This window comes from Pleurodeles waltl, chromosome 6 (assembly GCF_031143425.1).
Source record: "Pleurodeles waltl isolate 20211129_DDA chromosome 6, aPleWal1.hap1.20221129, whole genome shotgun sequence".
Lineage (NCBI taxonomy): Eukaryota > Metazoa > Chordata > Amphibia > Caudata > Salamandridae > Pleurodeles > Pleurodeles waltl.
Genome location: NC_090445.1, coordinates 897,721,565 through 897,745,295, shown reverse-complemented (window position 1 = coordinate 897,745,295; position 23,731 = coordinate 897,721,565). Strand labels below are relative to the sequence as shown.

General features: G+C 41.3%; 1 protein-coding gene across 1 annotated transcript in view; it reads right to left on the bottom strand.

The window, feature by feature from the left end:
• Positions 1 to 23,731, bottom strand: part of DOCK1 (dedicator of cytokinesis 1) — a 1,072,828-nt gene that overhangs the window by 940,567 nt on the left and 108,530 nt on the right. The window contains exons 5-6 of the mRNA XM_069239713.1: positions 18,101 to 18,197; positions 6,641 to 6,789 (exon numbers count right to left, since the gene is read on the bottom strand). Coding sequence (XP_069095814.1) covers positions 6,641 to 6,789; positions 18,101 to 18,197 — 246 coding nt within the window. The remainder of the gene's footprint in view (positions 1 to 6,640; positions 6,790 to 18,100; positions 18,198 to 23,731) is intronic.

The window sequence follows — 23,731 nt, the reverse complement described above, 5'->3', positions numbered from 1 at the left end:
TATGCACAGTGGGCAACTTTCAATGCCTTGTATTAAGTTAAATTCCGTTCAGAAATAGCCACCACTGTCCACTACTACTACTGTGCATCTTCGAATGGGTTTTTCTAAAATATGAGATACTGTATTAAAAAAAATGTCTCCTCATTTGCTGTGGCTATATATGGAAAATAAAGAAATAGCAAAGCTAATAGTTTTCACGACAAAGACATATTGTCTGTGTCAATGCTTGTTAAACTTTATTTTTAGAGAAAAAAACAAAGCCAGCAAATCGAATTGTATATAGTATCTTCATCAACAGTAAACATACTACTATGGGGTTAGATTTGGGAATCAGTGATTTGGGACATAATTGCATTATATGCAGATAATGTTCTGATTTTGGCCGACGATGAGAACTCGGGCCCATGCGTGCTTCAGATCCTTTGGACATTCGTGGAGATGACAGACCTCTCCATCAACCTAAATATATCCTGTCTTTCCAAATCCCCACCTCCACAGAACCTGGAGTGGGCATCCGACCTGCACATGGTCATGCACAGCTTCAGATACCTGGGAGTTCATATTCCTCTCAATTCCTCAGTAGTTTAGAAGCTGAATATCCAACCGATACTGGGTGCGCTAGAGGCCAACATTAAAGAATGGTCTACTTTTCCCCCTCCCTCATGACCCACTCTGCTTTATTCAAAATGGTCTCACTGCCCCACTTCCTATGCCAATTAGAAATCTACCCATACTTCTTTTTCCCAACATATAAGCCATGTTCCGTAGTTTCTTATGGAATCAAGGATCTCCCTGCCTGGCACTCAATACGTGTTTCAAATCTATGTAGAAAGGGGGTGTAGCAGGTGCTGATACTGAATCATACTACTGGGCTTCTCAACTGGTGATCATCAACAAATGGTGGTGTAACATTGAGGGCGACCCTACCTACTAGAAAACACACACTCCACTTCCCCTTGTGACAAAGGTGGTGCTCCAGACATGGGAAACTGCCTCAAAGGCAATGGACTTGAACCAGAGATTCGCAGGAAAGACACTACTATGGGTGGGTTCCGTAGTACACCACCTAGCAGCAGTGTAAAAATTATTTAAATGGAACACCATAGGTATTTTCACTTTTTGGTGATCTGTTGGAGGGCACCACACAAATGTTAGACTCGACCATATAGAGTAACTACAAGCAACTTCATAGCCACATCCAACTGCGACATTCCTTGATATCTCACATAACAGGATTGGAGGAACTCCCCAAATACAACCTCTTGGAAGCAAAGCTATTTTTATGTGAACTGGGAGAGCACAAAAATAGCACAAACCTATTGTTTATTGATACACCATATGACTGACACCTTTGCCATGATATGCAGTGCCTTGGTAATGTACCTAGGGGCACTCTCAAACAACGGAAGGGCAGAAGCTAGGGAATCCCCAAGACTTTCAGCAACTGCAACATGACTGTTTCATTCAACTGAAATACCTCCCTAGAGTATACCTTATGAGACAAACTTTGGACAATGAGCGTAGTCGCCTCTGATGTACAACACAAGAGGACAAATTTAATGCACACAATATGGGGTTGCACTAAAACGCATGCTTATTGTAAAGTACTGGGACGCCCTATACCACGTCTCCAAAATGATTCTCCTACATATTACCACATACATTGAGGAAGAAAGATATAAGCTGGCACTGTTGCAGATGAGCTTTAAAGTGGCCAAAATAGACCTCACCTGCCGAAGGAAAGTTGATAGTTGAGGAATGGAGAAAAGGTCTGAACTGATGCGTGTGTAGGGAACAACGAGTTTAATGAGTACAGGGGATGCCCCAAAAAATACACAAAAATTCCACAGAAATAGATGGACTACATAGGGATCACCAATGCACAGATGCAGAGGGATCGCAATTGCACAGACAGATTCTTGCACCATTACTTTCAAGACAGAAATCTGTACATATGCAGGACAGAGGTACTGATGTAGGATGGGTGGCATGCCCAAGAAGTAACAAGAGGGGTTGAGATTTGGGGGTAGAGGTGTGGAGGAGAACTGGAACTTACAGCACCTTTGTTGCAATGTTAGTATGTTGTATTGTGATCGTTATATCTTTATAACCAATAAAACACTTTAAAAAAACAACAAAAAACAACCATTAGCAACGCCAAGAGGTTGTGCCTATGCCAGAGCTACTGGCTTTGCCAATGTGTTTTAATAATGTTGTACAAGTGTGTGGCTGCTGCTCAGCATGGTTAAAAGTTAGTGGTATAGTGGGGGTGGAGTGGAGCGGCACCCAGTGGAGTGGCGTAGAGTTGAGTGGCGCAGAGCGTCATGGAGTTCCAATGCATAGAGTGGTGTGGAGTGGCAGAGTAAAGTGGCATAGAGTGGACTGTCTTGGAGTGTAATAGAGGGTCATGGAGTAGAGTGGAGTGTCACAGAGGGTCATGGAGAAGAGTGTGGTAGAGTGGGCTGATGTAGAGTAGCTTGGAGCACAGTAGAGTGTCCGAGTGGAGTGGTTAAAAGGGGAGTGGATAGAGTGGAGTGCAGAGGTGGGCAGTGGTGCAGAGTGGAATCAAAAGATGTGGAGTTGAGTGACTTAAAGTGGTGTGGAGTGGAGTGACAGAATGTTGTGGACTGCCGTAGAGTCGAGTGGCATAGAGTGGAGAGGCATAGAGTGTAATAGAATGGAGTGTCGCAGAGTGGCTTGGCATACAGTGGAGTGTTGTAGATTTGTGTGGAGTGCCACAGACTGTCACAGAGAGGAGTATACATGGTTTAGTAGCAAACTACCATTATAGAGAATACATATTAAGTCAAATGACCTTTACATTTGCACAGACACAGTTTTATTTATAAAACTGTACAGCCCATAAACATTAACATGTGGAAATGGCATCACATGGTGTACTGATTTGTATTTATCTTATTAAAATATTGGTTTCCACTGCAGTTCAGAATTACAAAAAGAGTGTTTCACTTGTGCTTTCCTAATTCTGATGTTTTCTGTAATATCTGCACAGTTCATTTACAGACCTTTAAAATGTGTTGTGAGCTAGAAAAATATATCATACAGCCTTCTTCTAGCACAACCGAGATTGTCACATAAATCCTCTCACTTTGAAGTCAGAGAAGGAAAAGTATACATCAAGCTCCCTCGGAAGACTGAGCCTGACTTTTGACCTCTATCCTTGAATGCACAGCAAATGTGACAAGATAAGAACAATATTTAAAGGCCTGTTTACAGAATGCACGCACTCATGGGGAATATAACGAGCAATGGTAAACAGGCCTTGCTCCACAGGAGGGACAAAGACATGCTGAATGGCCAAAAACAAATAAAGCCACCAAATAAAAAGCAAGCAGCTGTGAGTTACAAAACACAAAGCTAATGGTAAGCAATGGGCGGAATGCATACCCAGGGAAGCTTTCAGAATGTCTTGCAAACCAGATGGCTTCGATCTAATAACAGTCTACAAATAGTTTGCATAGTAAATCCTTCATTACGGTCTCCAGGATTTTTTGTGTGGCTAAAACCAGTCACTAGACTACCCATTTCATGTTTGAAAAGACCAATTACATCTAGACACACCAACCTCTCCTCAGATACCCACAGATCTAACTTTGCTCAGGTGTGATTAGGTAAATGTTGCCATTGTAAGATGTAGCTTTGAAGAGCATGCCAGATATTACGAGCTTGATCAAATTCTGTTTGTAGTTCAGAAAAGGGTTTTATCCCATATCGTTCCAACTTATCATTCAACTTGGATTTCCCTTTTATGTCCCAGGCTTTGTGTCTCTGCTTTTCTCTGATATCTTCAAGTATAGACTTGAATAAAAGAAGAACCAGTTCACGAATTTGAAATTATCACCCATCCCAACAGTTTTGTCCTGCATTTAAAGACCTGATCCCTTTGGCTAAAGCATAAGGCAGACTCTCTCCTCCTCTCCCTACAGAGAGGAAATTAAGTTATGTTCTATGCCCCTTGGCCAACCTGTCTACCTAGCGAACACTTCCTCGAAAGGGGATTGAGTCCATTAAATTACAGCAACCACATAAAATGCCGACTAATACCCTCTTAAGCAGAGCAGGGAGATGGTTCTGTTGTAAGTGAACTGACATAGCTTCATCAGCTCAATTCTTGAGCCAATTTTATATTTTTTCCTTCTCTCTTCTTCTCTCTTTAGTGCCCATAAGTAGACATTGATCTTTCTACCTTTGTTTCAACACGGCACAGTGCTACTGAGAAAAGATCTCCGGCAAAGAGCCCCCTTATAGGGGTGCCCATCAGACATTGCAGTGCCGGTCTGACGAGGAGCTTGCCCGATGATGAAGCATGACATCCAATTGGGTGTGTGAGGGCACTTGCTTCTAACCTAAGGGTTGTCCTATACTCTTTTTTCTCTTTCTAAAGGAACAGTGTATCGTGTATTTATATCAATTCTTGAAAAGACAGATTCTTTGTGTGTAGAGTATGTAAACGCTGTTACTCTTTCAGAACAAAAGTTACATTTTACATTATGGCGTATACTGCAGGATGTCCTGGAATCAGAGGAAGGAAAGGCAATTGTATACAGCAAAGCCCTATTAAAGGTGGGATAGGGCTAGTTTGGATCAATGCATGGCACCATATTTAAAGTTGTTAAGTGTGTGAACAAATTATGCTCCCAAATAGTTCCTTATTATTGTTAATCGCCTTAACTAAATATGTAAAGTTGTTGGTATTTATATTAAATTAGTTTTGTCATTGTCATCATAGATAGGCTGAATTGAAAATTGATGTTGTTGAATTGGGCTTTAGAGGTTGTCTTAGTGGAAGAAAGTTATATTTGGACTTGGTGTGCGATTTAGAATTCGGATATAATCAGAGCATAATAATTTTCCAAAGCAGAAGAGCTCCAAGCTGGCCAATGCACTATTTACATGGTAATGGAATCTGAAGCATAAGGAACAGCTGCATGAGTAAAGTGCCTATGTGATGGCAAATCTTGGATATGAAGTTGCCAGATTCCCTGACTGGCTTCTTTTGGTCACTTTATTCTGTGTCCTAATGAACTTAACTGTCATCAAAGGGTGAGGCCATCAGGATGAAGTCAAATGGTTCTAGAAAGCCTCAGAAAATTAAATTGAAACTAGCATACAGTGAAAAACATAAAAAATATGGAAAAGTCTCTGGCTTTGTCAAGGAGCTGCAGAACATAGATGAAGCTACAGCCTCTCTCTATCAACAAATGTAATGCACACTTGGTCTTCCACTGATCTTGTGAATTTTTCACTAGTATTTCATACTGTTATCAGAATTTTGAAAGTTGAACTCTGAATCACGTAAATCACAAACAACTCCATGGTAAGTCTATCAGTTTTCCTGTATATAGCCAGGCATATTTAATAAAATGAGCATTTGCCTACAAGAAGTGGCTTCTGCAGTTTCTCTCTCCTATGCTCCCTAAAAGCAAGGCTGCTAGACCATGCAGGTTCCTAGGCACTGGAGCTCTAATGGAAAATGGAGCATACAGATGGTTCTCTGAGTGTGCTGGTGAGATATCCAAACCTTGTATGCAAGTTCACTGCAACAGTAATTAATTCGACTCTGAAAAGATTTCTTAATCCAATATTAATATAAAACCAGTGGACTGTCACTATGTGCAAAAAGCTACTGATCCCTAACCATATTGCTATATATGTCGACCTACTATAAAGCAATCCAATGCTTTCTGAAAGCTGACTTACAGCCACTTCTACTACATTGTGATATAGCCATATCCTGTAAGACCTAATTTTCTTGCACAACCAACATAATGAAAACTTCAAACATTCTGTCACATCCGTTTTTTTTTCTTTTTCCCTTGTATTGAAAAGGAGAGCCCACTAATAAAGCAAAGCAAGATTTACACCTTGCTGACAGTAGAAGGCTGGCCCAGATGTCTTCAAGGAAAGAAACACACTCAACGGAACCTAATTTGCAAATTAATGGTTCTTCCTGTCCTTCCTGGCTTACTGACTACATATTTTAGGCAACTGTATTTAACTTTAATAAAACTATAATTTAGAAAGAAAATATGAACTGGTCTTATTTATTTTGTATCAGAAAATGCTCTTTAACCCAAGGGCAGCGGCATGCTTTACAAAACAATGATAATATTCACTAAAATTAATATGAGGAAAAAGATAAATACATTCAATGAATCAAAAGCAAATACGGAGACAGAAGAAAATAGCATTAACTAACATCTATCTGGCTGAACTTAATTTATCAGGAAATAATCATCTTTAAAAATGCATTAAGCCTGTATTTACTATTAGTTTCATAAATATTTAAATTTGTATGATCTTGCTTCAGATCTTACATCCTTTATTCCTTGAACTAGATGTTTTACTTCTTGTGATATTCTCCATCACCTCCATATGAGTAGATCCTGAGCTCCAATGCTGCTCTTAGAATGCTTAAGAAGTTTTATTTTAGCCTCCTCAAAGCCCACCATGAGAGTCATTTCCCACAAGATTTACCATATTCTTCTTACAATCACCATGCAGAATTTGGTGTAATAAACGTAGATGCATATGCACAATCATATTTTCTTAATTAATTACATCAATTAAACATTGATTTACATGATTTTATATTCAAATAAAGTAAATTGATCCAAACCTATTTCCATAATCAATCTTGGCTGTTATCTTCTTTTTCAGTTCATTGAGCTCATCTTGTGGTAGTGTTCCAGAAAGTATTTGAGATCGCCATTCCACGAGGTCATATATCATGTGTTGCACACGAAGAAACATGTCTCTGTTGTCTTGCTAATATAGAAAATATATATCAAAGGAAAGTATACAAGAATAGTCAGCCCATTGCATGTAAAATACAGAGACAATCATTCACAATCTCTCAATCTTCAACCTGTACAGCTTACACATTCATCAACCTGTTACACCCTTCAGTACCCATCTAGACAAAAAGACAACAAAGGGCACTCACAGAAACCCTGCGACGGGTCAAGACATTAGGCTCCCCATACCGGATGTCAAATAAAAAACAAGACAATGACTACGTTGTGACTACCACTGCACAACTGTGCAAGCCGTGCAAGTTTTGCAACCACCAAGGACATTAGTCCCTACCACCATATCTTTGCACACCTACAATGACCACAGATCATTTATGTACACAGGATAAGGAGTCACAGACACTCAAGTCACACAACAGCCAGGGAAAGGAAACCATCACATTCCTTCAAAATAACATTTTCCCATCATCTCTAAGTCTACATATTAAAGGCACAAGACAAAAAAAAAAACCAGAGTTTAATCATACATCACCTTAACTCAAAATTCCCCTGACCAGTCTCCAACACAACAGTAGAAGACAATTTATTTCATAATAATCTCTTAGGTGACAACAACAGCAAAACAGGTCCTGTCAGGGTTATATTCTCCCTCCAAATGTCCCAGCTCCTAGCTTCCACTCCAGACCGCATAACAACATTCTATTACATAATTTACTCTCAGCATTCTACACACCAGCTCAGGCCTGCAGGAAAGGAGGACACACAGGACACTACAAGTTCAAGACAGAGTACTTAGCAGCAACAGCATTAAATACCTTATAGAATTAAGTCAGCTCAGTGCACATTTTTATCTTCATATATTGAATGTTCAGGTTCATTAAACCTTGAGGTACTGGCACCAACCGCCATTGGTAGTATCTTATAAATAAATTGTGTGACTGGTATAGAGGCACCCACCATAATATCCTAAGCCATTCTGAAATTCTAATGCCAAAAAGGGGACCTAAGCAAAACTACCTTGATAAAACATCATATCCATGTCATGAACACAAAAGTATCATGGTAAGGTACACCCACTCTCTATATTGTTTTAATTCCGGCTTGACCTATGTTGAGCACATTTTCCTTCCTTTACTATAAACATTTCCAGAAGAGATCATGAATTTCCCACCTTGTACAAGATCACATTCAAAGATCATGTTCGAAATTTCCACCTGACTGCCTCAATAAATAAACACATTAATTTTTAAATACATCACTGCACAATAATTAATCTATAAATTTATTCAACACATATATTTTATTTATTAGGATTTTTCAAACAGTGTTAAATGATTTGTGGCTCCCTTAGAGTGCTATACAACATTGTTTTTCCATTTTACCATTGTCATAACCAAACACAGTTCAATAAAAAAAACTCTGAGACGATGTCCTACCTTACCAGACTGCAATAACAAGAAGTTCTTTAGAAGGGTCCCGCTTGATGAACGACATAACATATAGCAGTACCAGAGACCATGTAAGTGGAAAGTGTGTTGCAATCAAGTCCCCCGGTAGTCATGGGCTGCCACTGCCTCATCTCCCTGGACGTTTAGGTTGTGTGCATGCACAATTACATTATCGCCTGCCTGCAAAAGTGTTTTCCTAGTATGACATGGGTTACCTGCTATGACAGACAGACTGCACGTGTAAAGCTTTCATCCCTAAAGTATATAAGCCTTACAAATTAAAAGAAAATTATAGATACAGGAAACACCCTGGGCTGGGACGGTTTCCTCAGAGATGTTGATAAGCACAGTTGAAGACGCACCCATAGGATCTATGTGAATTCATCCCTCGTGCCTATATTGAGAGTACCACTGCAATGCAGGCAAGCTTTCACATTATCTATTTGTATATACAAAAAGTGTTCCTGTTGTTCACTTAATGACTTAATAAAGAGGTGATACCAGTGTTATGACATGCATGACAGTCCTTGTTAGCTTTATTTTTTTCTATGGAATGTGTGCATTCTTGTGCCAGGTACATACACTGGCACCACTAATGAAGAATTCCTTAGTCACAAGCACGTTACTGGAATATATTTGTATATAATTTATTAGTATTTAAATATCTTTAAATTTAAAAAATGTTTTACAGTCCTACCATTAATCCTTTTTTCTTCTATAAGTCTACACACTTATAATTGTTCTTATTGTCCTTTACCTATTTTCTGCATTTTTTAACATCTTTCAATATATTCCTACTAATCCTTCATATTTTCGACCTTTTTAACCATATCCTTTATTTTCCTCTTTTTACAGTCCACCTTTAACATTATACTTATTTATTTTTTATTAACAATTAAAATATATGTAAATTAACTATAACTGGTGCCTTAAAGTAACAATGCACAGTATTGTCATCAACGACGTCATATCAAAGGTTGCAGTGATGCTGTCAATGATGTCACAGAACATTTCATGAGTGATGTAATATGGGAGGAAATTAGCAGTGCATGGCGAGGGCACGAGTTATAGCAACTTTTGGGCACAATTTATAGTTACTTAAGATAACTATGACTGGTGAATTCCTGCAATGTTGTGAGTTTAAAATGGATAAATGATATTTTAATTTAACTATAATGTCCCCTTAACCTTTTTTTCATTGAATTTCTTAGATTTCCAAGGTTTTGTTTTTAATGTAAGCTAACATAATATTACATTTGCCAACTATAATTTCACTTTAGCCTTTGTTTTTTTCCAGTGAATTTCTACTTTTTTTTTTTTTAACCTAAGTACGATGTTCACCCCTTTCAGTGGCAGGGGGGTTGTGTGCCTTGCCTGGCCATTGACCATGTCCTACTACGCGCAGCTTTAGCTGAACATGGTGTGGGGTTGAGTGCAGAGACAGGCCAACAGGCCCTTTGGTCAGACCCTGTGCTCAAACCCCGCAGGCACCCACAGCTGACTAAATGATGTTACAGTATAAAGGGTGTCATTTTATGTAACTCGGACCTACTGACTTTGTCAAAGGGTCATAACACTGAAATACAGAAATTAGCCTATTGGCTTTATAAAGGGGCCAGCATATTAACATATGAAAAGCAGACCTATTGTCTGTCAAAAGCTCACTAATAATTGTAATCAAATGTAAATTATATAAATGTACACAAATGAATGTTCAATAAAAATTGATTGTCAATTTTTTTAATAAAGGCTTATTTTTATTTTTTTAAACATCAATTTGTCTAAGTTTTTCAGCCCACAAAGTGCAGCCATTGAACTCACCACAAGGTGTCCCTGCACTCCAACAGAAGAGCATACAGTTCCAACTTGGAGTGCTTTAAAAAATACGTTAAGCTCACCTGCAGTACTGGATTGAATGACCCAGGAGACTTACTTTAAGTTTCTTCATGTTCCTGGGGGGCTGCTGCACTCCCTGCAGCCTCCACAACATTACAAAAATGCTTGGAAGTGCCTCTGACACTTCTAGGAGCACCACCACGCTCTAAAAATATAAGCAAAGAGTCCTCACAGGGCATTATTGGGCATTATGGGCCCTTTTATGAGCAGTGCATAATAAATGAGCAGCTGCTGTCCCTCATTTATTATTTATTTTTTATTTTGTTTTTTGGTGTCTTTCAGAAATGGCCCTTTTCGAATGGTTATCCTCAAACTTTTCGCCTTCTTCCTCCTATTTTTCTGATCTGTTTTTTCTGGTTTATTGTTCTGTGCACTTTAGCAATGCGGATCAGTGCTAAAGTGCAAGTGCTCCCTATGTAAATTGTATTGGTGATTGGTTTATCCATGATTGGCATATTTGATTTACTGGCAAGTCCCTAGTAAAGTGCACTATGCGTGCCCATGGCCTGTAAATCAAATGCTACTAGTGGGCCAGCAGCACTGATTGTGCCAACCACATGAGTAGCCCTGTGAAGATGTCTCAGACCTGCCACTGCAGTATGTGTGTGTACAGTTTTAAACTGCCAATTCAATCTGGCGAATGTAACCACTGGCCAGGCCCAAACCTTGCCTTTTACTACATGCAAGGCACCCTTATAGTAGGCCCTAGGTAGCCCCATGGGCAGGGTGTAGTATATTTAGAAGGTAGGACATGTACTGGTGTGTTTTACATGCCCTAACAGTGAAATACTGCCAAATTCAGTTTTCATTGTTGCAAGGCCAATCTCTCTCATAGTTTAACATGGTGGCTGCCTTTAAATAACTTTTAAAAGCTGTTTTCCTTTGGGGGCAGATAGAGATGAGGAATTTGGGGTCTCTAAACTCACAATTTAAAAACATCTTTTTGTAAAGTTGGTTTTTAAATTGCCTGTTTGAAAATGCCACTTTTAGAAAGTGGGCATTTTATTGCTTAAACCATTCTGTGGCTCTGCCTGCTTGTGAATTCAGCATCTGGGTCAGACTGACAGTTGGGCTGTTGTGAATTCCCTCCAGACAGTGGCACAAAGGGAGCTGGGATGTAGCCTGCATATCCTGATGGTCCATCTGGGCTAGAGTGAAGGGAGGAGTGGTCACTTACACCTGAAAGGGCTGTTCCTGCTCTCACACGATGCAGTCTCTGACCCCCTGGTGTGTGTATGGGGCCATGCCTTGGGAAGGCAGGATCCTGTAACAGAGACTTTCATTTCAAGTAGTGGACCCAAAACCCTAGACTTTTAGAACACTTCTGGATCAAGAAGAACCTCTGCCAAGGAGAAGAGCTAGAGTAGGAGTACTGCCCCTTTGCTGTGTGTGCTTTGCTGGGTTGGACTGCAGTTGCTGATTCTGCCTTAAAAGACCGGACTTTACTGTGTATCCTGTTTGTGAAGTTTCTTCAAAGGTTTGGAGTAGAGCTTGCTCCTACTGGAAGTCACAGGGATATCAAAAACTTCACCTTAATCTGCCTACAGCACTGGGAACTGTGTATTTTGTGCTGCAACAGAAGATAAACCACTGCAACGCCGTCAATGATGCTGCTGCCTGCAGCATGACCTGACAACACCACACGGATCCGTGCCCCAAGTCAAACCACAACCCTGATCTCACCGACTATGCCACCTGACGCAGTCACCGAGCCGCTGCTTGCACCGTGACCTATAGGCCCCGCACTCTGCATCACTTTGCTCACACCGCAGCGTTGGTATCCCCGATGACGACGCTCCACTCTGACACCGGCGCATCTGCCTACACCATGGCCTGTGGACACCGCTCGTGAGGTACATGAAGCACCGCCCCATACCCCGGCCTGGACTACTGACACCAGCGCCATCAACTCCACTATTGTCACTATTGTCAACAAACGCCTCTGGCTGCACTGCAACCTGTGGGCAACGCACAAAGCCCACCCCGCACCGCCGCCTTCGGCCTATCAACGACACTGCTTCAGCAATGACAATGCCGCTGCCTGCACCGTAGCCTGGAGACACCGCACATCACATCACCCCATTTCACACCTCAGCCCTGGTCTCATCAATGCCGCAGGATGCGGTCACCTAACCGCTGTCTGTACCGTGACCTGTGGGCAACACACGTTGCACCATCCCACTTCGCACCGCAGCCCCAATGCCATCCTTGCCAGCACTCCTGACTTCGTCATAAGTCTGGAGTTCGATCTGCAATGTGTGTGACTCCAAGGGCCCAATGACCCCTGCACCGACCTCTGGAACCAACACCAGCGATGCCACACTCTGGATCTCACCATGAGGATCACGACGCCGTACATTTCCAAGGTACTGTTTTGCGGGTCTTCCCGACACCACTGGCCTGCAATACTGCAGCTGCCCTGAACTGTTGGATTTGTTGTTCGCAAAGCTGTGATAGTCCCAGACGGAGCTATCAACTTCAAGGAACTGTATTTTTCTGTTAATTATTGCAAAATTCTGACTGCTCGTGCCAAGCTACCAGGGGGGCGAGCAGGTGTTATCTGAACTGGGTAGAGTGAGGGTCCCTACTTGGACAGGGTGCAAACCAACTGCCAGCTAGAAACCCCATTTCTAACAGTGTCCTGGTGCCTATCCCGGGCGCCCACACTTTTTGTGATGTCGGGCAATTCCCAAGGTCCCCATTGCCCATGCTGGCCCCCAGCTCTGCTGGAGGAACCAATTATTATTTTACTCTGGGTGCCCCAGTGCCAGCCTGTGGCACCCACATCATCATCATCATTGTTGGGGGGGCCACAGGAGGAGTCCTATGGCCTACACATCCCCGGCCTGCTCCCCAGCCAGCGCCCATTGCGGCACTGATGAAAATTGGCTCCATATCTTCGCTCCCGCCCAGGCAGGAGCAGCTCTTTTCTGTGCTCCCCATAGAAGGGAGAAAAGCTGTTTCCTTCCTAGAAGAGTGCAGGTGCATATGCTGCACTCTCACGGGCAGAAAACAACAGTGTCCGGGCAATGGGGTCCCAGGGGTCAATTTAGGCTTGAGGGAAGGGGGGCGAATTTCCCTTTCCTTAAAAAACTCTGATCCCAGGTTATGGGGTCCACAGGGCTCTCCTGTGACTCAGGGAGGGGGGCTGCTCGTCCCTATCCTTAATGTTGAAAACTGCTCCAGATATGGGGTTCTAGGGACTTTATAGAGACTGGAGGGTGGAGTCCACATGTCCCCTTCCTATTTATAAAAACGTACAAGAGATTGAGGTCACCAGAGCCTCATGAAGACTTTAAAACAGCCAAATATGGTTCCTGGGGACTTCTAGTGCCTTGGTGGAAAGATTCCTCACATCCCCTCCCCAAAAAACGAAACTGTGTCAAATTACCCCCCATTCCTTTACCCCCCCAGAGGGACTTATTTTAGAAAAGGCCTGTCATTATTATTATTATTATTTTTGTTTTTAATCAGCGCTGCAGATCTCTGGACTCAATAATAAATATAGGTTTTTGGCCCGAGGAGGGGTCCCTCTGGGAGTCTGGCAGCAGGCCTGCGGCATCCCTGGCCTACCCCTATTTGTTTTTTTAAAAACCTTTTTTTAGGACTGAGTCAAAGTATTGCTGATGTCACATCTTTGTTAATATGGTGGCAGACAATTACACCTTATTGTTAGATTTGTTAGCTCTGCGGATCCCCTGCAACTTGATATATGCATACATTTCAAACCTTAATTTCTCAGAAACTAGTAAACAGATATACATCAAATCACAAAATGCACGCTTTCTGGACCAGGATTTAGCTTTCTACCAAATTTGGTGTAATTCTGTTCAGCAGTTTTAGAGGTATCGCTGTTCAATTTTCCTATGGAAAAATAAATAATGAAAACATGTTTTGGGTTTCTCTAGACCCCCATTTTCTCTGCCCCATCTTGACAGATCACTCTGAAACTTTTCAGAAAGGAGCTGAGGTGGATGATACCTTTTGCTGAAAAGTTTTAAGTTTCGTGAAAATTTGTCAAAAATTTCCAAAATTATAAGCAAACCAAAAACATTTTTTTTTTATGGAAACGTGGCCCTTACTTTAAATACCCTCTGGCAAGTGCCACTGGGTAAACGATAAAGAAACACATTTATGTATTTTACCAGTGGCAAGTCAGAGTGAGATTTGTGTTTTGATAGGAAAATAATTTTTTTATTTGCTAATAAGTTTGGGGGCATTTGACAAATCTTCCTGAACTTCTCTTAAAAAGTGCTCCTTTTAGCTTAGCTCTTTCATGGAAGGTTTCAGGGTGTTTCCATGCAGTTTCCCTAGGTATTTTGAATAACGCTATTGCAAAAACTGCTCAACGGAAATACACCAAACTTGTCAGGAAGCTAGATCTTAGTTAAAAAAAGTGTGCTTTTTGTGATTTGGTGTAATAGTTTCCAAGAAATTAAGGTTAACAAATATTTTATATCTGGATGATTGAGTTTGAGGAACTCTCACCAGAGTCCTGTAAGCACCACTTCAAAAATAGGGCCTTCTGATTGTCCTAGAGGGTTTGTCTTCACTTGGGTCCCCTCACTCCTGTGGGAGTGAAGGTCCCCTGGGAGTGAACACTCTGTTTGGCTGGCCACAAAATAAAAATAATGCTGCAGCAGCCAATACAGGAATCAGGGACTTAGTCCCCTGTCCCAAAAATATTAGAAAGTAAAAATATAAGATGGCCAAAATGAAAATACAATTTTGCTGCAATCCCACAGGATTTCATACAGGCTTGCAGTAAAAAAAAAAAATCTCTCTCTCTCTCTCTCTCTCGCTCTCTCTGTATGTATATATATATATATATATATATATATATATACTGGCAAATTGATATGTTCCTTGGGTTGAAAAAGGCCCCGGGGGTTAATAAATATTATTATAACAGAGGGGGCATATGCACAACCTCCCTCCCGAGTCTTCTACAAGCCTTGAGGACCACATCCATGGGGCCAAATCAATAATTAAGGGAGTGGGTGTGAGGTCCCATCACTGAGCATCGTTAACGCCGCAGGGTCCCCATCCCCTAGGGCCAATACACATCTGAAATGGAGGGGGCTGTGCAGTCCCCCTCCCTGAGCCTCTACAGGTCCAGGTCAAATTTAATTTAAAAAGGGAGAGGGTCAGCGCACCCCCCTCCTAGTGACTACATCCACCCGGGGACACTATCGGTGGGGCCAGACAATGAACAGAATCCCAGGGAGCCCATCCCCAGGCCAGGAAGCATAAGCATGCACTCTCCTGAACAGGGAACACAACTTTGCTCCTGCTTAGCGGGAACAGTTAAAAAACATGCTGCTCCTGCTCGGACAGGAGCAAAGGAAAGCTTCTGCCTCCTGCCACCACCCAGTATGATGCTGGCAGGGGAGTCAACTGGGCCTCAGGGGCATCAGGGCTTCCCCTCCAGCCTCCAATGGTGCCAGCAGTGTGGGTGCCCCAGATGGGCACCCACCAGATATTTTGAAAAAGGGCCGGCACCTACCAGGGGAGCCAGCTGGACCTGCATAGGGCTCCCTCTAGGCCACAAAAAAATTGAGCTCTGGGTGGGTGCCCCGGGTGGGCACCGTGGCAATCACTAAAGGAAAACAATTTGGGCTCCTGCCAGAACCCAATATGAGTGCCAGTTGAAGAGCTGGCTGGGGCCGCAGGACTAACTGTGCAGCCCCCAAACAAAATTTATAATATGGGTGTCCTGAGTGGGTACCCACAACAATATATATATTTGTTTAAAAGTGAATAATGAAGGAGCTTCAGGATACTCATTTATTGTTTTCTGCTCCTTGAAAGATCACCCCATAATGTCCTGAGGGGCTTGCTACAGGGTTTTTTTTCTTACAGCTTGGTGATGTCCCTAGAAGAGGCAGGGGCATCATGAATAATTTTTCTTTTAATGTTGTGGTGGGGGGGCTGCAGGGAGTGCAACAGCCCTCCCAGAAAATTTGAAATAAACTGTAAGTCTCAAGGGTCATTAAAGCCATGCCCACAGTAGAAGTTACCATATTTTTCAAAAACACTCCTAGCTGGAGCTCCATGCTATTCAGCTGGACTGCAAGACCCTCTTGTGGTTGTTTTTATGATTCCGCTTTTGGGCTGAAAATATTAAAAGAATGACTCTGAGATATGTTGGTTTTGTTTTACAGTCCACAAAATGTATTTATTACAGCTATGTAAAAAGAAAGAGTCACAGATATGTTGATATTACTCTTTTATTTAAAACTTTGTCAACCTTTTTATAATAATCACTGTTATTAAAAACTGCATTGAGTGAAGAGCTAAAACAATCATTTGATTAAAAACATTGGTGTTTTTGTATAAAGATGCTTTGTACATAGAATGATAGGCTCACCCCTTAATAAAGCCAGCAGGCCCATTTTTTATATGTTGGTGTTGTGATTCTTCGACAAAGTCCTGAGTCCAAACATGATTTGCAAGACCAACTGCATGCTGCCCACGAGACTTTGGAAGCAGGGTCTGACCACAGGCCAGGCCCTATGGCCAACTACATGCCATGCACAACTAAAGGTCATGCATGGCATTGGGTTGGCTTTACATGTAGTAATAAAATATTGCTTTACATTAAAAAAGTTAGAAATTCGCTGAAAAAAAACAAAGGTTAAAGTGACATCATAGTTAGGATTTGTAATTATATTTTACTTTATTTATTTTTCAAAAAAACTTTGAAAGTCTTTCTGCCAGGCAGGTTCAAGTGGTTTCTGTGCATTGCCCTCTACGGCTATGTCTCAAAGCATCACTGTTGTTTCAGGTTTGTGCAACCTGGCTTCCTAATGCCTTATTTCCTTAAATAGATTAACAGTTGGAAAATCAAGGGTATTGCAAGATTTTAGTTTTAGCAATCTCAAAAGAGGCTTAACACTAGGACAGTCATCTTCTTCTGACCGACAATGATACATGAAGTCTTTGCAATACTTTTATATCATACTACAGACTGTAGCGAGGGTGTAATTTACCTTTATAGGCAATCGAGGTGCTTTTACAGCCAGAAACCACTTTCTTGAAACCTCATCTTCCTTACTGACCCACTGAATAAATTCATGAGAAGGAATTAAATCACTGCAATATGAGGTCAGGAGGTGAACTTCGTTGATCTGAGGGAAAGAAAATCTATTCAAGCCCTGTGTGTATTTCGTGTTCACTATCCTCTGCCGACCAAGCAGAGCCCATCTTACTCGAGCATCTTACACTGGAATGGAAAACGGATGGGAGCATGTCCTGGTTTGCCAAGATGGGGCTTAGAAACGCATTTGTGACGATGACAAACTATGGAATTGCTTTGAATTAAATATCGTGGTAATTTGCTAAATCAAGTCGAGCTGGTCTTAATGGTCCGAATTCCTAGAGTACAAACGAGCACGAGGAATATACAGTGGCACTTGTCTGTTCGTCTTTACTGAAGGACCAATGTGGTGAGCTGCCAAATACGTTGGACGGGCTCTTATGATTGGAAGATTTAACAACAGATTTCGAATAAGTAAGATCATGTATGCAAGAAGAGAAGCTCAGACACGTGCGAACTCCTTTGGCGAGTTAAGAGTGAGGATTAAAGCCTAACATGACATCACCCACGCACTCAAAGAAAGTGAGGAAGGAATTCAACTGAAATCGTGACCTGTAGTAGATTTTATCAATGTCCCACCAGATCCTACCTGGTACAATTTTAAAAACAAAACATGCACACTTATGCATTGCTAAGCAGAGTGACCTTTATTTTACATAAAAACAGTCATATTTAAAGCCTACAAGAAATACTTGTATATGGTGTTTGGGCAACATTAGTTGTGCTCACCAACCTGCACTGAGCATGTATTCAAGTCAAAGGGGTAGCTAGTTCTCGGACATTAGCCAGGTTCCCTTAAATATACATTAAAATCTAAGGCTACCTTCCCTAATTAAATGGCACATCAATTAGACATCAAACGAATGTAACGTTCTACTCACAACATACAACTGTCGCCATATGAAGGACCACTCCCGCAGCGTTGTAGTGACTTCTTGAATAAGCGGGATCTCGCTCGGTAAAACCGTTTCATGTTGCCTGCATATTAAAGAAACATGTCAAAATATGCAGTGCTTGCTTCGCAATGTCAGTGTTCATCCCTCTATATCGAAGACATTTCAAACATTGGGATAATTAATTATATGTCATTGGTTTGGTACACAAGATTAAAAATGCGTTGGCTTGGCTTACTATATATCCGAAGAAGAAAGCTGGACTGTGCGTTCAAATGTAGGATGTCTGTGCCTACTGTAAGTCTTGACTGAATTCAATTTATGGAGGACATAGGCAAATATTTATATTTTCGACTGAAATTTCAAAGAGAGTTGGACGGGGGAGGGGATCATCCCACGCGCTTTATAACACTCGTTGTGAAACAATTGCCTTTCCCCATTTGGGTTCCTGCTTTACATATACTGCGCGTATAATGATGCATAAACTGATAAAAAATAGTATTTACATGCAACTCTAGTAAAGCTACATTGGTTCTTCTCCTCTGATCTAACACAGCCTGAATTCCTCCCAAATTACAGGATTAGGCTTCCCCTTTCTACTAGGTTTATCGACTTGAAAGGTGAACCTACATGACAGCAGATCTTTGATAAATGAAATAAGCCACTATACAATAGGCAGCTGATCCATGAAAATCAATGCTTGTTACGAACCATGACTTCGTGCAAATTAAAACCTGCAAGAATGTATCATGCAACATTTGTACATGTAAGCTTCTCATTTTTCAATGTTTCGTATCTCCCGTGAAATGTGGATGTGTTACCTTCCAATTTCCCCTCTGGTGAGTAACAAACTTTGACAGTTCACTGCATTTTGCAAGATTAACCCCCTGGAATGCTCACTTTTACCACACGTAGCCCTAAATTTCAAATACTGCAATTGCATTGTCCTCGCACAAGTCCACATCCACTGGTCCTCTAAGTAGGCCCGTGTGTGGGAACACGGTCATGTAACACAGTCTCTACACTATGACAGCAAGAAACAACATCGTACAGGCGTCTGAAAAAAGAGGGCACATCACAAGTGATGGATGATCCGACTAAAATAAGACCATCACAGAGAGGCTTTTTTGAGATACTTTTGAATGAAGAGGTCTCATGTTCAGCAAGGATACAAGCTGTAGACCAAAACAATCTTCGTTTGACATGAGAGTCTTAAAGAACAGGAAAAAACATGGAAACCTTTCAGTTGGGGGTGGACAGCAAAGTTACCAAGGAAGATGGGCAAAATTCAAAATGAAGCGTGGTCAAGTGCCTGTGGCCCATACACTGAATTATAGATGTTGTCTGGAGGCCTCCTTTGATTACTAACAGCAATTCCACTCCTAAATCTATTTCTGATAAACCCTTAACTGAGAACTGAATGATGGTCTTTTTACCTTTTGCTTAGATTCATGTAAAAGACATGGTCAGAAACAGTAATAAAGAGCCGAAATAGGATGTGGAATTAACTATAATAATGTAACCTTGTGTGCACCCACGTTTTGCTAAGAGGTGACAAAAGTTCTCTGTCTGGGGGCATTTATGCGCTCGTTCTGAGCTTTACGATTCTAAGGGTTGATATATCAGACAGGAAATGAATATGAGCTACTGTTTATACTTTAAAGGTTTAAGCCAAATAAAATAATTTATGACTGACTGATATGGGCTACTGTCATTATTAGAGGTCCCATTCCCCTATTTCCAGGAGGATCAACTTTCTGCTAACGGTGCTCAACGTACTCGGTTTAATCAGGGCTACCATATCATGTCAAAGAGCTGGATAAACAATAGGAGTGCTTGCACACATTGTAATTACTGGATAACAAGAAATACAACCAAAGCTATATAAATGGGGCTTAGGATTTGTTTTTTAAGGACCGGGAAACAATCACAGCTTTCTCTGTGATTCAAGGGAATGTGATAACGTTGATTATAAAAAAAAAATCGATTATACGGAAAATGTATTTTTTCACTCGGCAGTGAAAGGTGATTTTACACCACCTGCTGAGGAGTCTGCTATTTGAAAAATCCAGATGGCAGAAATAAAATAAGTACTGGAACAGCATGACATGCCAGGCATGCCCTTACTGTTATTAATGGGTCCCATAAAAGCACCTAAGCCCTGCGTGATGCCTTTGAGTGCCTAGGACACCAGATGATGATGCAGTCATGTCAGTGCGGGGTTGGGAGAAATGAGGTGCGATTTACATCTTCTCTACGAATTCAAATACTCTTTCCAATTTACACTAGTTGTTCCTCTCATTGTGTATTTCCTCTGATTCTTGCAAATATCTATTTTGAGGTAACCACATCTCTTTCAGTTTACATATTTCTTCAAGCATTCTCTCACTCAAACACACACAAACCCAACCCTGCGGCATCATACATGTAAACTCTATATTTCAGCAGAGCACTACTATGAATGCATTTCTTTTCATTGCTCTTGAAATTATCCCACATTCAAATGGGAAAGAACTGGGTTGAAACACAATCACTGCCCTCCAAGCAATTTGTAAGATACCAAGTCATCCTTGTGAAGAGTAAGTGGAATACCTTCAAATCATTGCCAACACCTCTGTGTACTTTATCTCCTGACTAAATGTGTTACAGGCAAAATGAATGTCTGGCCATGTAAAATGAACACCCTTTCCCAAGCTCTTGTAAGACTTGGATTCTTAAAACATTTTCAGCTGATGAGGAGCCATTTCAAAACATCAAGCTACATCAGTAGCCAAGACATTCTCAAATATGACTTGGACGCATTAGACCATTCATTCATTAACATCTTTATTTCGACCAAAGAAACATGGCTATAAAAGCACTTGCAAAACAAACAGATCCATTAATAACAGTTGGTCCCAGATTAAAAATATAGAATGCATACAGTAAAACCAGGGTATTAAAATAGATAAGATAAAGCATCAAAACATCATAGAGTTGCGTACTGTGATTGCAGATTTTAAAAATAAACCCACTCTGGCACAAAGTTCCTCTGAGCTCAAGGACTGGAGACAGATTAACACAGCTTTAGCTATTGATCTTGGCTTTCCAAACACCTGGGAAAAGCAAGCCCTTGGCTAAATCACTGTAAACGCCACAGAAAAATATAAAGTGCAAAATAGTTTGGTCAGAGGGGTCATAACAGTGGCAGCAAAAGAAACAGGATGAGTCAAACTGCCCAAGGGGGAAGCATAGCTTCATTCAAATGGAAATCTCGTAAAAAGTGATCTTTACCACCCATTCTTGACCCATTCACGATAATGTCTCATCACAGGACGAGTTTGAATCAATACATAATTACTCAAGGATTCCGAGCTTGAGATGAACGCCTCCATGTCCCGGGCTCATTTCCAAAGGAAGTGCTTCTTCACCCACCCCACATCCTCCTCCTTAATGGAAGAAGGATCTGTGAATAGAGTGGGTCTACCAAGACTTGAACAATGTGACTGTAGATACTGAAACCCGGGTATTGAGGGACCAGTTTTTCATGCCACACAATCCACTATAATGTCCTTATTTAGGAAAGCATGTGTGTTACACCAGTTTGTGCACCAGAGTAGCAGGGGGCAAGTTTTATACAGTCTTCAAGAAAGGTGAGGCTGAGCTCCCTGTGCACCTTAAAACTACTACTACTAGGCGGGACCCCCAAAGGATTGCGGTTTATCCTGTTGTCTTCCACCTGCAGACGGCCCGTGTTAGAGATGCTCCTGATCTCTGTGACATAAATCATTATTAGTACTAATCTTAGTTTGTAGATCTCTATAACCAAATGAATTGGATTATTCCCTAGACACGCCAAAACTTTAAAATCCGACCCAATGACCCAATTGAACCTGCAGCATCCATCTGCCATATAAGAAGACCAACTAAGGATCTCATCAAAAGTAACACCGAGGTAGCGGAAAAAACAAACTTGTTCAATGAGCGTACTACTAGTATACAGTGGGCGGGTCGTCACAGTTTAAGGTCCACAAGCCATCACATATGTTTTTGATCTGTTTGTTTCCAAATTAAGGCTTTCCATAAAACAATAAATCCAGAAGCAATTCTCTGCGAAAGTGGACTAGACTTTCTCTACACCCATAGAGGCCAGGATATCCCACAGCTTAGATATACTGACACTGTCAAACTCACTTCACAGGTTAATGAAAGCTAGATGGATGGCACTGTGTTTATTCAATCTGTATTTGAAGATTATGAGATGCAAATTAACAAATTGCTCAATGGTCCCCAGACCATGGCGAAAGCCAAACTGAGTCACTGTTTCCTTAATCCAGAGTTCCAGCCTATTCAATATCACTCATCTTATGATCTTAACTCACGACTCAACAAATGAAATAGGGCAGAAGCAGGCCAGATCCCTTCCGTCCCCTTTTTAAAAAAAACGGAATAATGGAAGAGGTCCTCCAGGACTCAGGGAGTCCAGCTACACAAACAGCATTAAAATTTGTCATCAGCAAAGGGCCTAAGAAATCAATATAACCCTTGCAGAAGTCCACTGGGACCCCGTCTGATTAGCTAAAGTAACCTTCTCTAGAAAAAAAGAAGGTTTCAATAGGTAAACAAGTCAATTGGGACCCCGTCAGGTTAGCTAAAGTAACCTCCTGTAGTAATATTACAGTTCAATGTGGCCTGGGGAGCACCTGCCAGGTTATAATTACTGACTATGTTCCAAAAGACCTTATAGTCGTTTAGGGTACAGGCCTAAACTGGGACGTTCCAATGTGAATTTCTCAATTCAGCCTTCCTGACCATAAGAGCTCGGGTGCAATCCCTTCTACAACTAGCAATTTTCAACTTGTTCTTCAGGATTTTGTAAGGCCAAATGTAGCTTTCTACAGGACAGCCTACTAGCTTTATCAAACCGGGGAGCCACACTGGAGTCATGTACCTTAACCTTTTTCATAAGGGACGCATTAGTAGCAGGCGCAGGATTGCAAAAGAATCCACTATCGAATATTGGTCAGCATCCAGTGATAGACAATTCAAAACGATGTTCAAGTTGCCTGCGACCAGCTTAGCAAACACTGTAGGTATAACTACATGCCTCCAGACCAACCTGCTCAAGTTATCATGGGCATTAATCAAGGGGTTACCCACCCGTGGTTACTTCTTACGGACCTCCATAATGTGGTTAATGAAGACATTATGGTCACTTAAAGTGTTGGGGGTGACCTCACAAGTTCTAATGGATAAACGGTTAGAAATAAAAACAGTCTATGGTGGAGCACTGTTATTTACTGTTAAAAGAGGCTGCATTAGTAACCTCAGACCCTAACAAAGCAAAGGCATTACATACATTGGAGCTGGCAAGCAATGGGAATCTCATAGCACACCTAGCATCTTGGCCCTGAGTGGGGAGAAGGCAGAATAGATCAGAAGGATACAATTCAGTTAGGTCAGTACTGGCCCCCACCTTGGAATGAAAGTCTCCAGCAGCTAGCAGGTTACGGGTTCCTCCTGTGTATAAGGGACTAGTACTGATAAAGTCGATGAGAGGAAAAAGAGCTGTATAATTTCTATTTGTCCGAAATGAGAAATCGTCATTATAAAAGTTCAAAATGAATAGCCCATTTTACA